Source organism: Engystomops pustulosus, chromosome 8 (assembly GCF_040894005.1).
Source record: "Engystomops pustulosus chromosome 8, aEngPut4.maternal, whole genome shotgun sequence".
NCBI classification, from domain to species: domain Eukaryota; kingdom Metazoa; phylum Chordata; class Amphibia; order Anura; family Leptodactylidae; genus Engystomops; species Engystomops pustulosus.
The window spans coordinates 78,749,189-78,763,924 of NC_092418.1; the positions used below are offsets into that span (position 1 = coordinate 78,749,189).

The 14,736-nt window shown below is 39.3% G+C and overlaps 1 protein-coding gene across 1 annotated transcript in view; it reads right to left on the bottom strand.

The window, feature by feature from the left end:
• LOC140075443 (uncharacterized) overlaps positions 1-14,736 on the bottom strand; it is a 163,721-nt gene that overhangs the window by 135,983 nt on the left and 13,002 nt on the right. The window contains exon 2 of the mRNA XM_072121366.1: positions 10,896-10,989. Coding sequence (XP_071977467.1) covers positions 10,896-10,989 — 94 coding nt within the window. The remainder of the gene's footprint in view (positions 1-10,895; positions 10,990-14,736) is intronic.

Sequence of the window (14,736 nt, forward strand, 5' to 3'; positions counted from 1 at the left end):
CGCGGCACTCTCCCTGTAAATTTTCAATTGCTTACACCAAAAGGTAAGACAACCGGCCTTGTACAACCCCATCAACTCATGGATGCCACCCTCCAATGTGATGAGAAACCAAGGATACTTCCATACTCCCATAAGCAGATCACTGTTAAAGGTTCAATATTTAGGTAAAACAGACCCTACCTACTCAATAATGCTGCCCAGATACCTTCCTGGGACTATTATAGTCTAATGCACAGTAATACAGCTCAGTCCTATGTGAGGCCATTGTTTAAGGCGATGCTTAACCACAACAGTATTCACTACTTATTATTTCCATTACATGCAGCTAATGTTCTTATTAAAACTATGTATTAAATTGCTGTAATTAGCACTTTATAAAGAGGATGCCTATCTCTCAGGACGCACCCAGCACTTAAAAAAAACTCTTAAACCTTCATGCCCGAGACGCATACAATTCCTTGAATCCATTTTGTGTTCTTTTTACCTTCGGAGTAGATCACCTTTATATTTTGCAGAAATCAGTAGTCCAGTGTCTGTATAGAAGGATTAACCCTGTTATATACTATATAACATATACTATTAGATATATTACAAAGTTTCATTGTGTTTCCTCAAATTTCTGATCCTTTACACGGTCAATTTGTCAAATTTGATTGAATTAGATAAAAATATATCAAATTAGATTAGATTAAATCAAATTATTTAAAAAATCTCCAATCCAAGCCTTTTGTGGAAAAATTAAACTACGTTTCAAAAGGTAATAGGATAAATGTTAAATATACCAAAAATATTCTAAAAACGTCTGCCTAATGAGAAATGTGCCTCAAAGACTTTTACTTCTCTCTTTTGTATCAGGTCCCGATTTAAAAGGCATCTACCACCACTGTATGCAAAGGAGCATGAGGGGCTCCAGGCTCCATAGGTGTTAATGGAGCGTGGAGCCCCTCAGGCTCATTTGCATACAGTATTTTATCCTGGTGGTAGATGTCCTTTAAGCACAATTTTCCAGAGAAGAATCCATAGCTTAATCTGGGACTACATCCTTATGTAATCGAAGTGAAATTGTACAGACATGGTCATGGTTTTCTGAAGTTGCTTTGACCTAGGGATCTAGCCAGGAAAATATTTTCAATGCCATTTTGCCTCTTATCTTTATACTGTCCCATTTTTCTGCTATGGACACATCAGTTTTATCCCTACTTTATCCCTGCTGTCTGACTTATATATTCCACCTTTTAATAACAGTCAGCGGGAATATTGGTACATATGGTCAGTGGGTTTAACATTATTATGTATTGGTATCTATCAAAATGGTATGGTTTCTAAGGCATGAGATCATCGTATATGGTGGTATTTGATATTGTTGTTTGGCAGTTCATTTATTTAGCTACTGTATATAGTTCATGTATATGTATTTTTAGCAAAACCTCTGTGCTCCCTTGTACAATGTAATATGTCAATAAGGTTTTTGATGCATATCAGCTGCTCGTGTCTATGTGCATGACAATGTGAACAATTTAAGGCAGTAAAATATTCTGCTTACTTGGATATGATGTAAACAGGTTCCTGTACTTTAGTAACCTGTAAGAATCTCACAACTGGAATTACGCGAGGTGTGTTACCCACATGGGTAATTACGGGTTAAGTGATTGTAATAAAGGTCGGCCTGTTAGTTCCAGATATCAGACAGGTGCAGCAGGATTTTGTCATGTAGGGTATTTTGTGTGTACTTGTAGTAATTAGACAATAAAGGATGAGGGGAGGATGCCAGGCTACTGTGCTCTTAGCTCAGCTGCATGTCCCGCGTGTCGCTGTACTTGTTGACTTTCCCTCATCGTGTCCTGGGAGTGCCCTGCCCTCCTTTCACGTCGAATGCACTAATGGCATTAGGATGTTTACTTTACTTTTCATTGTCAGTGGTGGGGATAGTGCTAGTTACTAGGGGCATTTCATCTTCATTTTACACAGAAGACTGTGATAGTTATATCCAGTCACTTTACGAAAAGCAAAGATCCAAGGAAGAAATTGATGTGCTCTTTATCTTTTTTTAACAATATTTTACGAAAGGGAACCTGTCACTAGCTTTTCCACTATTGCAGATAGTGATAGGTTCCAAGTGCAGTATTGTAACACAACTGCACCCTATTTCTGGCCCAAAAAATCTTATCTTGCATACAGCGAGTGCACACAGCGAGTCAGATGTGTACAACTCTGCCTTCTTAAAGGGGTATTCACACAAAGACAAGATTCTTAAATATTCTCAGGATAACAAAAGAACACATCTTCAATGGTCGGGCATGCCAGATTTTTTCATGAATAGCTTCTCCTGTGTGCATAATGCCCTTTCCCCTATGCTTGTTACAAAACAAGCTCAGACACAGAAACTTACAGACACTTCCTACCTGCATGCATCAGAGTACACAGACAGGGGAGGGAGGTAGTAGAGCAGACTGTATGTGTTATAGCTGAGTTATAGTATAGCTGACAGCATGTGTTAAAAGTGAGTGAGCAGAGTGCCATTGTGTGCTTCATCAATCTCATGGATCTTATGAATTGTTATCCCTGATCTGATCTGTCTCATCTCTCTTTTCTGTGTGGCAGAAACTAGTGAATGTTCAGAAGTTAAATGAAAGTGTATATAAACCCTGTACCCTGAAAATCTAACCACATTGATAGCTCACATGGATCATAAAGTGTCTGCTTAGAGATTCCCTTGCCACACTTCCTTTTTCCTTTATTTTTGATGTGTATTCCTATGGAGAGGGGTGGGTATACATTGTGTGCATGTAGCCTGAGGCACATGACACAACCGTATGGTCTTTTCTTTTCTGTATATATGGCTGTATTCTGGCCATAAATATGGGACTTCTTGAAACAGTATGGCAATGTATTGCACCGCATCCGTATATAATACAGTGGGCTGGCAAGTGATGGATGGCTTACTATTGGCTGGCTGTTAGAATGCCCCTCCCACTGGTTCTGGATACTGCACGTATATACGGCAGCTTATGGTGCACAGCTGTATGCAGCACATATTTAGCCCGTATTTTATACATTCCCATTGACTTCTATAGGCTGTACAGAATGAAATTATGGTGGAAAATAGGACATGCTCTATATTTTTATACATTCGGCTCACGGTATGGTACAATATTGCCCATTGCAATGCGTGAGGCCGTATTCCAGGCTGTATATACAGCCTTTTTTATACGGTCTTGTGCATGAGACCTTACACACATACGCACACATATAGAGGATATATACATCACATATATACACATATACAGTGCCATATACTGACTTACATATACACACATACAGTATATACACACACATATACAGTACATATACATAACATACCATATTTTTCAGACTGCAAGGCACACAAAAAATCCTTTGATTTTCTCAGAAATTAAAGGTGTGCCTTAAAGTCCAGTGCGCCTTATATATGAACCATATACGCCTTATAATCTGGTGTCCCTTATAGCCCTAAAAATACGGTACATGTTGTATACATATTATGCTTTACATTGTGCAGCATAACATGTATATAATGGTGAACATCCTCTATTCTTTAGTGTCAGGTTGGATGATGGGGCCCCCTGACAGGGGCCCCACAGCGTTTGCTATGGCTGCTACCACTGTAATTACACCCCTGGATAACAGACTAGAACTAATCTTAGCAAGGTAAGCGCACAGTATCCTCCCCCTAATATTCATTGAACCTAACTATATGACAAACGGGCACAAGTACTAATTGTCACAATACGGCAATGATTAGTGTTGAAACATCTGAAAGAACTGTTAACATATCTGTTGCATTAATATTAATTGCTCTCTTGTGGGCATAGTAGCTGGTGACACTCTTTTACAATGTACCTGAAGAAACTACCCATTCTTTATTGTGTTAAGCTCAAGGCAATACAATCTACAGAATGTCCTCTAGAGAGAATAGTTCTCAGAATTATAATGTATGTCACACTGTACCACCCAACTAATTCCTCCCATAGCTGGAAGATTCTTTGTTACTTTGAGGTTTAAAAGAAGGTTCTTCTTGGCTGACACTGACAAGTCAACCAGAAGTACAGTTTCTAGGTTCAAGCCTCTGAAGACTGGGGATTGCTAGAAAGCTGTGACGCATTTGTGGTTTCAGGCTCAACATCAACTATGCCTCCAGGGTAATTCATTGTGTCATATGTTTTGTACAACAAATGCTCCTGTTTTAATAGCTGCTGCTGAATAAAGCTGTGAATTGCGGGATTATTAGGGTAATAAAGATCTTCCCTGTAGAGAAACAAGAGACTTCTATGTAAGGATCATGTATAACTAGGACACTTCTCAAGCGTTTGATGTGAGGGGAGGGGGTGATAGTAAATACTGGTTTCCGTGTTTAGTAGACTAATAGACATAAAGGATAAATGTCAGTGTTAAGTCATTGAAACTTTAGGTAAGCAAATTGGTTGAAAACCACTACAAATAGTCACCAACCAACATTATATCCTTACTGGAGAACATCCTTTGACATCCATCCTCTTTAACTGTATGGATGTAGCTTTGACTGTCTTAGCATTATGTCATGTAATACTCCCACGCCATGTTTTTAGACTTCTTGTAGGTCATACTTGGTGTTAAGGCGGCTGCCTTTCAAGGTAGCAAAAGGAGGTATTGTTTTCCATTTAACACCTTGGAAAACATATTTGCATACTTCCCAGAATTCCTTAGTGGAGCATCTATGGCTTTACGTCTCCACACGCCTTTAAGGTGGCCTTAATTGTCAATCTCTCCTTAAAGGGAACCCGTCACCACTATTTTCACAAATACAGCTAGTGGCAGGTTCCTATAGAGCTCTAGTAACTATCTGACCTCCTTCTTTTAGCTAAAAATTGTTCCCCTCAGATCCCCATAAAATCAGAGTTATAATCTTGCCTGGTATCTATGCAGCTTTGGAGCGAGTCCATTGGGGGGCGTGGCCTAATGTCATGTGACCAGGGTGACATCATTAAAGGTCCTTGAGCTACTAAATATGAAAACTGTACCCCATGTACATATCTGACCACATAAAACCATCACAACAGCCTCCATGGACTTCTACTCCTCTCCATGCAGGCTGCTGTGATTTCATACGATAAAATATGCTGTGATTTCATGACATATATGCTTAGTGTACAGTTACTAATGCAACAAAAGCTATAGGACCTGCGATGATGTCACCCTGGTCACATGACATTATAGCAGCATACAGAGATAGGGATGGGGAGGAGATGCTGGATTCAGCCTGAGGAGGCCACGCCCACCTGGACTCCATGTAGCCATGCTTAGTTACCAGTTAAACTATAAAGTTGAATATATGGGAATCTCAGGGGCATAATTTTTAGCTACAAGCAGGGTGTCAAATAGTTATTAGAGCTCTATAGGAACCTGTCACTACCTGTATTTGTGAAAATAGTGGTGACGGGTTCCCTTTAAGGAGAACACCTACTGTCTGACCCTACTTTACCCTTTATCAGCCATAATAGTTGGACCATCCACTCGACTTCTAAACCCAGGAAAAACACATATTTTAACCTATAAGGTTATACTGTAATTTTTCCACACAATAAAATGACATTTGTATAAAGAAAATCAATTAAAGCAGTTGTCCATTTTCAGCATTGTTTGAGAAATGAAAAGTTATAACATTTTCCATTTTATTTATGTATAAATTCCTCGAGGTTTTCTAGATCTCTGCATGCTGACATTCAACATGAAGCTTCATTGTTTGCTTCCTTTGGAAAAATAACAGTCCATGGTCATGTGATGTCACACAGGTGCACAACTCGTTATAGCACACAGCTCTGATTACTCTCTGTGTGCTCCTGTGTGACATCAAATGACCATGAACTGGTTTTATCTACAGGAAGTAAGCAATGGAGCTTCCTGTTGAAGGACAGCAAGCAGAGATCTAGAAGACAACGAGGAATTGATATAGAAAGTATGTTGGAAACTTGTATAACTTTACATTACACAAATAATATAATATCAATTACTTACTGAAACTGGAAAAACCCACTAAAAAAACTACACTAAAAAGTTGCATAGTCAAGAATGTTGATAGCTTCCCTTTGCACTTTAGTTAACATGTTTCCTAACTTCTATTCCATGTTTTATATGATGGGGGCGGAAGATGGGGAACAAAAACACAAGCAGTAGCAGTAGGTGTTTATATCTACAAGTGAAAGGTCAGGAACACATAAATCCCATTGCTGCTGTATGTGTTATAAAGACATTATAGTGCCTCATAAACCTTCATACAACCAGTGTATGCAGTAATGGGCCTACACTACAATGCTCTGCTGGTGTTGCTACATTGTGCGCTTGTAATGTAGGGAATATTAGGTGAATGTTGGCCAAACAAAAGTACATTTTGGATTTATCGTATGTATGTACAGTAAGTCATATCACTCATTTGGATCACTTCACCCAGGAATTGCTATTGGGGAGCCGATTCCAAGGATGGACGACATCAAGTTCCTTTAACAATCATCTGTATATAAAGAGAACAGAGTACATAGAGCTGCAAGCAGTCGACTCCATGACCCTGTACAGGATAAGCCCCCATTGCTGCAGCCATATTGTTACATGGCCATCGTTACAGCTATTGCTAATCACAGGTGGTAAGAGAAGCCAGTATTTGGGCTGCTAGAAGCAATGGGCATGCGTGCACAAGCCATAATTTAACCATTCAGCCATAATTTTTAAACCCATCTAATTTAAACTTTGCCCCTATAATTGACCTAATTTTTTTGTTTTTCACTGTTATCTTCCTGGATATTTCATTATAGACCTTTGTCCTAAATTATGAAGTTTAAAATAGCTTTCTCGTTCAGTAGTTGAACACATTTACAATGGAGCAATTTTACTACACTGCGAACACTCCTGATAAACAGGAACGTGCTTTTTTATTTTTGTTCTCTGTATTGTATGCCTTTAGATTAGCCATAGATTGGTTTCATAGACAGCCAGGATTCAAGTATGACAATTTACCATGATAATACGAAATTGAAAATGGTAAACCTGTCAAAATCACAAATTTATTTCTAGTTGTAATTCTTATATGAACAAAGTATTCTGTTAGGACTAGAGATGAGCGGAACCGAAGTGTAGGTTCATAAATTTGAGCGCGTTCCTCCCAAACCAGACAGTTTAAAGTCCCTCACAACCAGCCATGGCTATGATTGGCCAGGGTGTTCCCCTAGTAGTTAAGGGCATAATCTGCCAAATTGGCTGCTCGCCAGCTAATCCGGCAATATGTCTGGCTTGGGAGGAACGTGCCGCAATGCCGAACCTGAACCTACGCTTTGTGTCCGCTTATCTCTAGTTTGGACTGAATAATTGAATATATAATAATTGAATAGATAATTCTTAGAAAACAGGAAACTAATGTCCCCAAATTGTAAAGAGGGTTTTTCTAAGATATTAATATTGATAAACTATACTTAGGGTATCCAATTCATGACACTTCCACCACTCAGTTGATTGAAAAACTAAAGCATTCAGATAAGTGCTGAAAGGTTGCCATGGCTAATAATATTTTTAATTAATAATGGGGGCTAATCTAAAATAATAAAATAACCCATACTTACTTTTCTCATTATGACACATCTCATCACCATCAGACTCTGTACACAAAGGCTGCAGCAGTGATGTCACTGGTCCTAGTGGTGTTTGGCTAAGACCAGTATTAGGCTACAGCGGGAGCAACCTGTCTGTTGTGACATAGCCACTGCAGCTGCGGTGTACAAGCAGAGACTGGTGGTTGCAGGAAGTGCTCTACTGGAATGGAGGGTTGTAGAAAGGTAAATATGAGTTATTTTGTATTTTTAGACAAGTCCCTGTGTAAAAATGAAGTTTCCAGAACACCTCTTTTAATTGTAAGTTACAGAGCACTATAGATTAAAATAAAAATCGCTGATTCGCGTGACATCACTTTCACACAATAGAGGCTGCATTTCTCAACTAAGTGTCAGGGCCCCTGAAATCAACTGATCAGCAAGGGTGGTAAGAGTTGGAGCCCCTCCAATTTGACATTAATAAACTATCCTAGAAAGACTGAAAATATAATATTAAACATAATTTCAAAGCTAAAAATATCCTTGAGCAAAACTAAAAGCTTCAGACAAAATGCATTCAGATCAGAGATGAGAGATGATGAGAGCCATGAGATGGATATAAAACACAATGACACTCTCAGCTCTGCTTAATCTCAGGTGATCAATAAAACACACCATCAGCTGTGCTCTCTTACCCAATCAATAAAATACACAGTCAGCTCTGCTACCCTATCTGTCTGTACCTTGTAGAGTAAGTCTCTGCACACTGTTTGCTGACAGGAAGTGCCTGTGTCTGAGCTGGTCTTGTAATGTAGGGGGTGGGGTAGGAGGCAGAGAGCACTACAGCCATGCAGACAAGAGAAGCTATTCATGAGAAGAATCCGATCATAGTCAGAAGATTAACAGTTGTATCCAGGGACAACCAAAATTGTGTACACCAGGACTGATAGAGACAGGTTGTAATTATATCTGTGAAATGTTGTATTTTTGTTAATAACAGTGAATTAGAAAATATGTTATTTTGTTATCCTGAGTATATTTAAGAATCTTGTCTTTGTGGGAATGCCCATTTAAGTTATAGATAATAATATCGCGGTGAAAGAGATTGAATGCTCACTTATTTGAGCTCCTCTTCTTCTAAGCAACAAAAATATGATAGTACCTATGCACGGACCATATGGAAACCTCCATAGGGAATAATTAAAAATTCAACGCCTTCTCTAGAGAAATAACCAGCAACTCATGCCTATTAGCCTTGTACATATGACTATTATGTTTCCTAGCTCAGATACCTCTGCTGAGTAATGGTCGAAGAAAAGTCAAGACAACTTATTTCTCTCTGGTTTCAGAATTGTTGCACCAGAAACATTGAGCTCATCACGAGAAGCTTCCATCACAGATCTGCACATGGGATTGTTTGCACCTTCCATGCAAATGTAGGTTTTGTTTCCAGCTTATAGCTATTTTTTACTGAACAAACTATAGGATGTTAAATAAGCATGTCCCCATGTCGCCTAATTTACATGAAGATGACACGGAGAAAGAATTGCTGTACCATTAAACATTGTAAAGCGCTGTTACTTTTTAAAAATTTGGACGCATCTTCTCAGTATGACACAACATTTCCATCTGAATCAACCTGTTACACACCAACATTTTCTCAGTACTAAAAAGCTCTTTTTGATCCCCTGTATTTCATCATCAGTGTATAAAAGTTACCAGGAACTAAAATGATCTTTTATCAGCAGTTATAGTGTCACAATAGACAGAGAAGTACAGGCCCAAAACTCACACACAACCCCTGTCATCTACTTAACAAGCCTCATAAACCCTGGTCATCAGTTACTTCTGGTTGACAATCCTTACACGGAATCAGGGATTAAGACACAGAGGGATAAACAGCAGATAACAGACAGACAAATATTGTCAGAACAAACCGGGTCAAATCGAAGATGGCAGCAAGGCACATAATCAAATAGCAAGATAATAGTCATAGCAAGGGCCAGATACACAGTATAGCAAAGACAAGAGAAGTGGACAACCAGTGTATAAAGTAATGCCTGGATGCTGCCTGGATGCTGATTTGGCTGTCCATCACTAAATCCACAGCTGGACACAAATTGAACTCAAAATGACAAACCTTGATTTCTCCAAGGAACTGATTCTGAAATGATTCTTTTTTTTTCCACCTACCATGGTCCATAGAAAATATCTTTAGAGCCTGTCCTATTTTTTACACTGACGACAATAGAAGTTTATAGGTCAGCAAACCCCCCAAAGGAAATAGGTCATTTATCTTTTTGTATTTGGTGACCTTGGCATCCTAAACACATTGGGCCAGATTTACTATAACCATTGGGAGAACCATTCATGAAGAGCGGATATGTGTGCACCAGTTTTTTTCTGGTGCACTCAGTTCAAGGGGCATGCGCCACATTTCTGTCAGACTTGCTGACATAAATGTGGTGGCTGGTGCAAATACACACGGGAACACAGTATTGTGTCACGGCGTGCATAGTATTGCTCTGACACAGTACTGGCGGAAACACTTCATAAATGCATGTACAACCAGTTTGCACATGTATTTATGTGCAATCTATGCCAGAATTCTAGCGCAGACTGCATAGTAAATCTGGGATACGGTAATCAATTTGCATCTCTATATAGCTAAAAGAAAAGATTATGGCAGGTCAGTATGTACAACATATTTGTAACATTATAATTCCTTTTATTTACATTGCACACACAGATTCCGCAGCACAGAATAAATAAAATAGATAAATATTGTTACTGCTAGCTGTCAGAATTCAGATATAGTGCATCCTCTGTGCCACCGCGGATGATGACGTAAGCCGACACCTGGGACCGAAGTCTAAGTGGTACCCAGTTTTCACCAGAGCCCGCCGCACAGCAGGTTCCACCAGGTCATTCCACAGGTGCGACTTTGTCCACGGTGGTGGCCAAGGCGAAGTACAGTATCGTAAGGCAGACTTGTGGTCGGGGACAGGCAGGAGGTCGAGAAAGGCAGCACAGGATAAGAGTCAATAATGGAACCGAGGTCACAACAGGAATTCAGAAATATAGCAAATCACATGAAATAGCTTTCTCAGAGGCAGTAGGCACAAAGATCCAGCAGGGGATGCTGGGAGAGGCCGGCTTTTATTCATATCCAGGAAATGAGGCGGAGACGCGGGTGCTGGACAGCCAGGGCCGGAACAGAAATGCGGAGAGGTGAGTGAACTGGTGGGAGCGGGCAACACAGAGATGGGCACGGGTACCTGATGTACAGATTCTTTTTATACTCACAGTCTGATGTTTGTGTGGGAGGATATCTGCTACGTGTAATGGCCAAGATGATAAATATGACAACTGGCCAGAGGATGAGAACCACAGACCATACCTGAAATACAAAAACAAAAAGTCTCAATGATTTGTAAGCCTCTGAACTGAATACAACAAGTACTGGACGATTAGGAAAAATATGTCAAAATACAGGACCACCATTCTTTTCACTTGTGGAGTTCCTAGATGTAGGATCAGACATTTACCCTTCAAATTAATTTTCAGACAATTAAAACGTTTTTTTTAACCTAATGAACCCAATAAAGGCTTCTGGCTGTAGCCAAAACGTGTTGAGAAATATCTGCTCACATACTGAAAATAAAACATGTACCAGGTTTGGAGCCTTCTGTTACTTCCAACCGCACCATTAAATCAATGTATGAAACAGTTGAGAACAGTAAAATCCGTTATCACATAACCTCAGCTTAGTTCATAGAAAATTGATTGCAAGAGAATAGAAAAGTTGATGCACAAACAGGCAGTCCCCTGCTTACGTACAAGATAGGTGTCATAGGTTGGTTCTTAAGTTGAATTTGCATATAAGTGGGAACTGTATATTTTATAATTGTAGCTCTAGACAATTTACCCCAGTGACAATCAGAGTTTAAATTTTTTTTGGCAGTAATGGAACCAAGGATTATCAATAAAACTTCATTACAGACACCTTACAGTCTGGGACTATATTAAAGCATTCAGAAAGCTTCACCACAGTGAGCAGAGGGGCCCGTCTGTAACTAGGGGTCATCTGTAAGTCGGGTCTCCTTAAGTAGGGGACTGCCTGTATTTAGTTATTTTTACAAAACATATTAAAGACTCCATACATAATCCTGTTTTTTCATGTTTGTTTACATGGATACTGCCATAGAGACCAGGCAACTATACCTTGTTGTATGTAAATACCTGGTAATTATGATTTTTTTCCCATTTGTCACTCTATAAAAAAATGTCTCCAAAATGTATTTTTTACATATTCAAATACCTGACATGTAAGTACATTTTGAATATTCAGTCACAGAAAAGAACATACATACTACACACTATATATATATATATATATATATATATATATATATATATATATACATATATATATATATATATATATACATACATACACTCACCGGCCACTTTATTAGGTACACCTGTCCAACTGCTTGTTAACACTTAATTTCTAATCAGCCAATCACATGGCGGCAACTCAGTGCATTTAGGCATGTAGACATGGTCAAGACAATCTCCTGCAGTTCAAACCGAGCATCAGTATGGGGAAGAAAGGTGATTTGAGTGCCTTTGAACGTGGCATGGTTGTTGGTGCCAGAAGGGCTGGTCTGAGTATTTCAGAAACTGCTGATCTACTGGGATTTTCACGCACAACCATCTCTAGGGTTTACAGAGAATGGTCCGAAAAAGAAAAAACATCCAGTGAGCGGCAGTTCTGTGAGCGGAAATGCCTTGTTGATGCCAGAGGTCAGAGGAGAATGGGCAGACTGGTTCGAGCTGATAGAAAGTCAACAGTGACTCAAATCGCCACCCGTTACAACCAAGGTAGGCAGAAGAGCATCTCTGAACGCACAGTACGTCGAACTTTGAGGCAGATGGGCTACAGCAGCAGAAGACCACACCGGGTGCCACTCCTTTCAGCTAAGAACAGGAAACTGAGGCTACAATTTGCACAAGCTCATCGAAATTGGACAGTAGAAGATTGGAAAAACGTTGCCTGGTCTGATGAGTCTCGATTGCTGCTGCGACATTCGGATGGTAGGGTCAGAATTTGGCGTCAACAACATGAAAGCATGGATCCATCCTGCCTTGTATCAACGGTTCAGGCTGGTGGTGGTGGTGTCATGGTGTGGGGAATATTTTCTTGGCACTCTATGGGCCCCTTGGTACCAATTGAGCATCATTTCAACGCCACAGCCTACCTGAGTATTGTTGCTGACCATGTTCATCCCTTTATGACCACAATGTACCCAACATCTGATGGCTACTTTCAGCAGGATAATGCGCCATGTCATAAAGCTGGAATCATCTCAGACTGGTTTCTTGAACATGACAATGAGTTCACTGTACTCAAATGACCTCCACAGTCACCAGATCTCAACCCAATAGAGCATCTTTGGGATGTGGTGGAACGGGAGATTCGCATCATGGATGTGCAGCCGACAAATCTGCGGCAACTGTGTGATGCCATCATGTCAATATGGACCAAAATCTCTGAGGAATGCTTCCAGCACCTTGTTGAATCTATGCCATGAAGAATTGAGGCAGTTCTGAAGGCAAAAGGGGGTCCAACCCATTACTAGCATGGTGTACCTAATAAAGTGGCCGGTGAGTGTATATATATATATATAAATATATATATATATATATATATATATATATATATATATATATATATATGTATATATATATATATATATATATATATATATATATATATATATAAAACAATAAATAACAATATTTTTCTGTAATTGAAGGCCAACTCTAAATCTGCCGAAACCCTATTGTACATAATACTTGCTGGATAACAGCCATAAAGTCAACCTTAAAATGCTTTTTTATATATGCCACTGTTCCAATGTGGAGATAGCACTTACTATACCTAGACATGCACATGTATTACTCCATTGCCTGGTTAAAAAAAAATAATTTTAGCAACTTTTAGCAACTTGCTAAGCAGATATTTGCATGTAATTTTTTGCAGAGCCGTTTGTCAAACCCGTAAGGTGGCTTCACACATTTAGTGTGATCAGACCGTGATCACAGATTGTGTAGAGCCCTGTGTCACTGGATGACCACACTGAAGAAATGGGATTCCTTGCATCATGTTGATATATGTTGCAAGGAATCCTGTTCCTACAGTGTGGGCAGCCGGTAACACAGAACACGGCACGGTCCATGATCACCTGCTGATCACACAGAGTATGAAGCTGCACTTTAAGGGATTTGGTATGAAAGCTAAAAAGGTGCACTGCTCCTTCCTTTAGAAAGAATCTATGTCATATGATCTTGCAGATAGTGATAACAATGCTGCCCACCTTTAAATAGTACAGAATGTGGATCCCCATAAGCTATGAGGAGGCAGCTCTTTCATGTTGCTATTTGCATGTTGCTATTTCAATAAGGCTAAAGAATACACATAATAATGAGAGGTTACATTCCGTAAAATCTTGAATAATTGCAGTCTGCATTGTTTGCAAGCAAATTCATCCACTGACCCATGAACCAGAATGTTGGTTATTTTGGTTAGTAAAGGCGGTCCCCTACTTAAGAACATCCGACTTACAGACGACCCCTAGTTACAAACGGACCTCTGGTAATTGGTAATTTACTGTACTTTAGCCTTAGCCTACAATAAACAGCTATAATAGTCATTACAGGTGTCTGCAATGAAGCTTTATTGATAATCCCTGATTCTTATGACAATCCAAAATTTGTCACAAAGACCAAAAAAATTTGGCTGGAGTTACAATGATAAAAAATACAGTTACGACTTACATACAAATTCAAATTAAGAACAAACCTACAGAACTTATCTTGTACGTAACCCGGGGATTGTCTGTACAGTGTAAATTTTGTTGTTGTACAATAATCTGCTGCACTGGTCTTCTACATGGGAAATGCAATAGATGAAGGAATCAAATGTCTGAGGAGTCAAATGTATTGCAACAAAATGCTTGAAGTGCGTCATAAAAGTTGGAAATATCAGCTGGGTCATAGGTGTGTGGGTGGGTATAACGCTGTGTATGGGTCTTGAAAACACTGACATGTGACTACACATACTTTAACCTATATTCCTTAT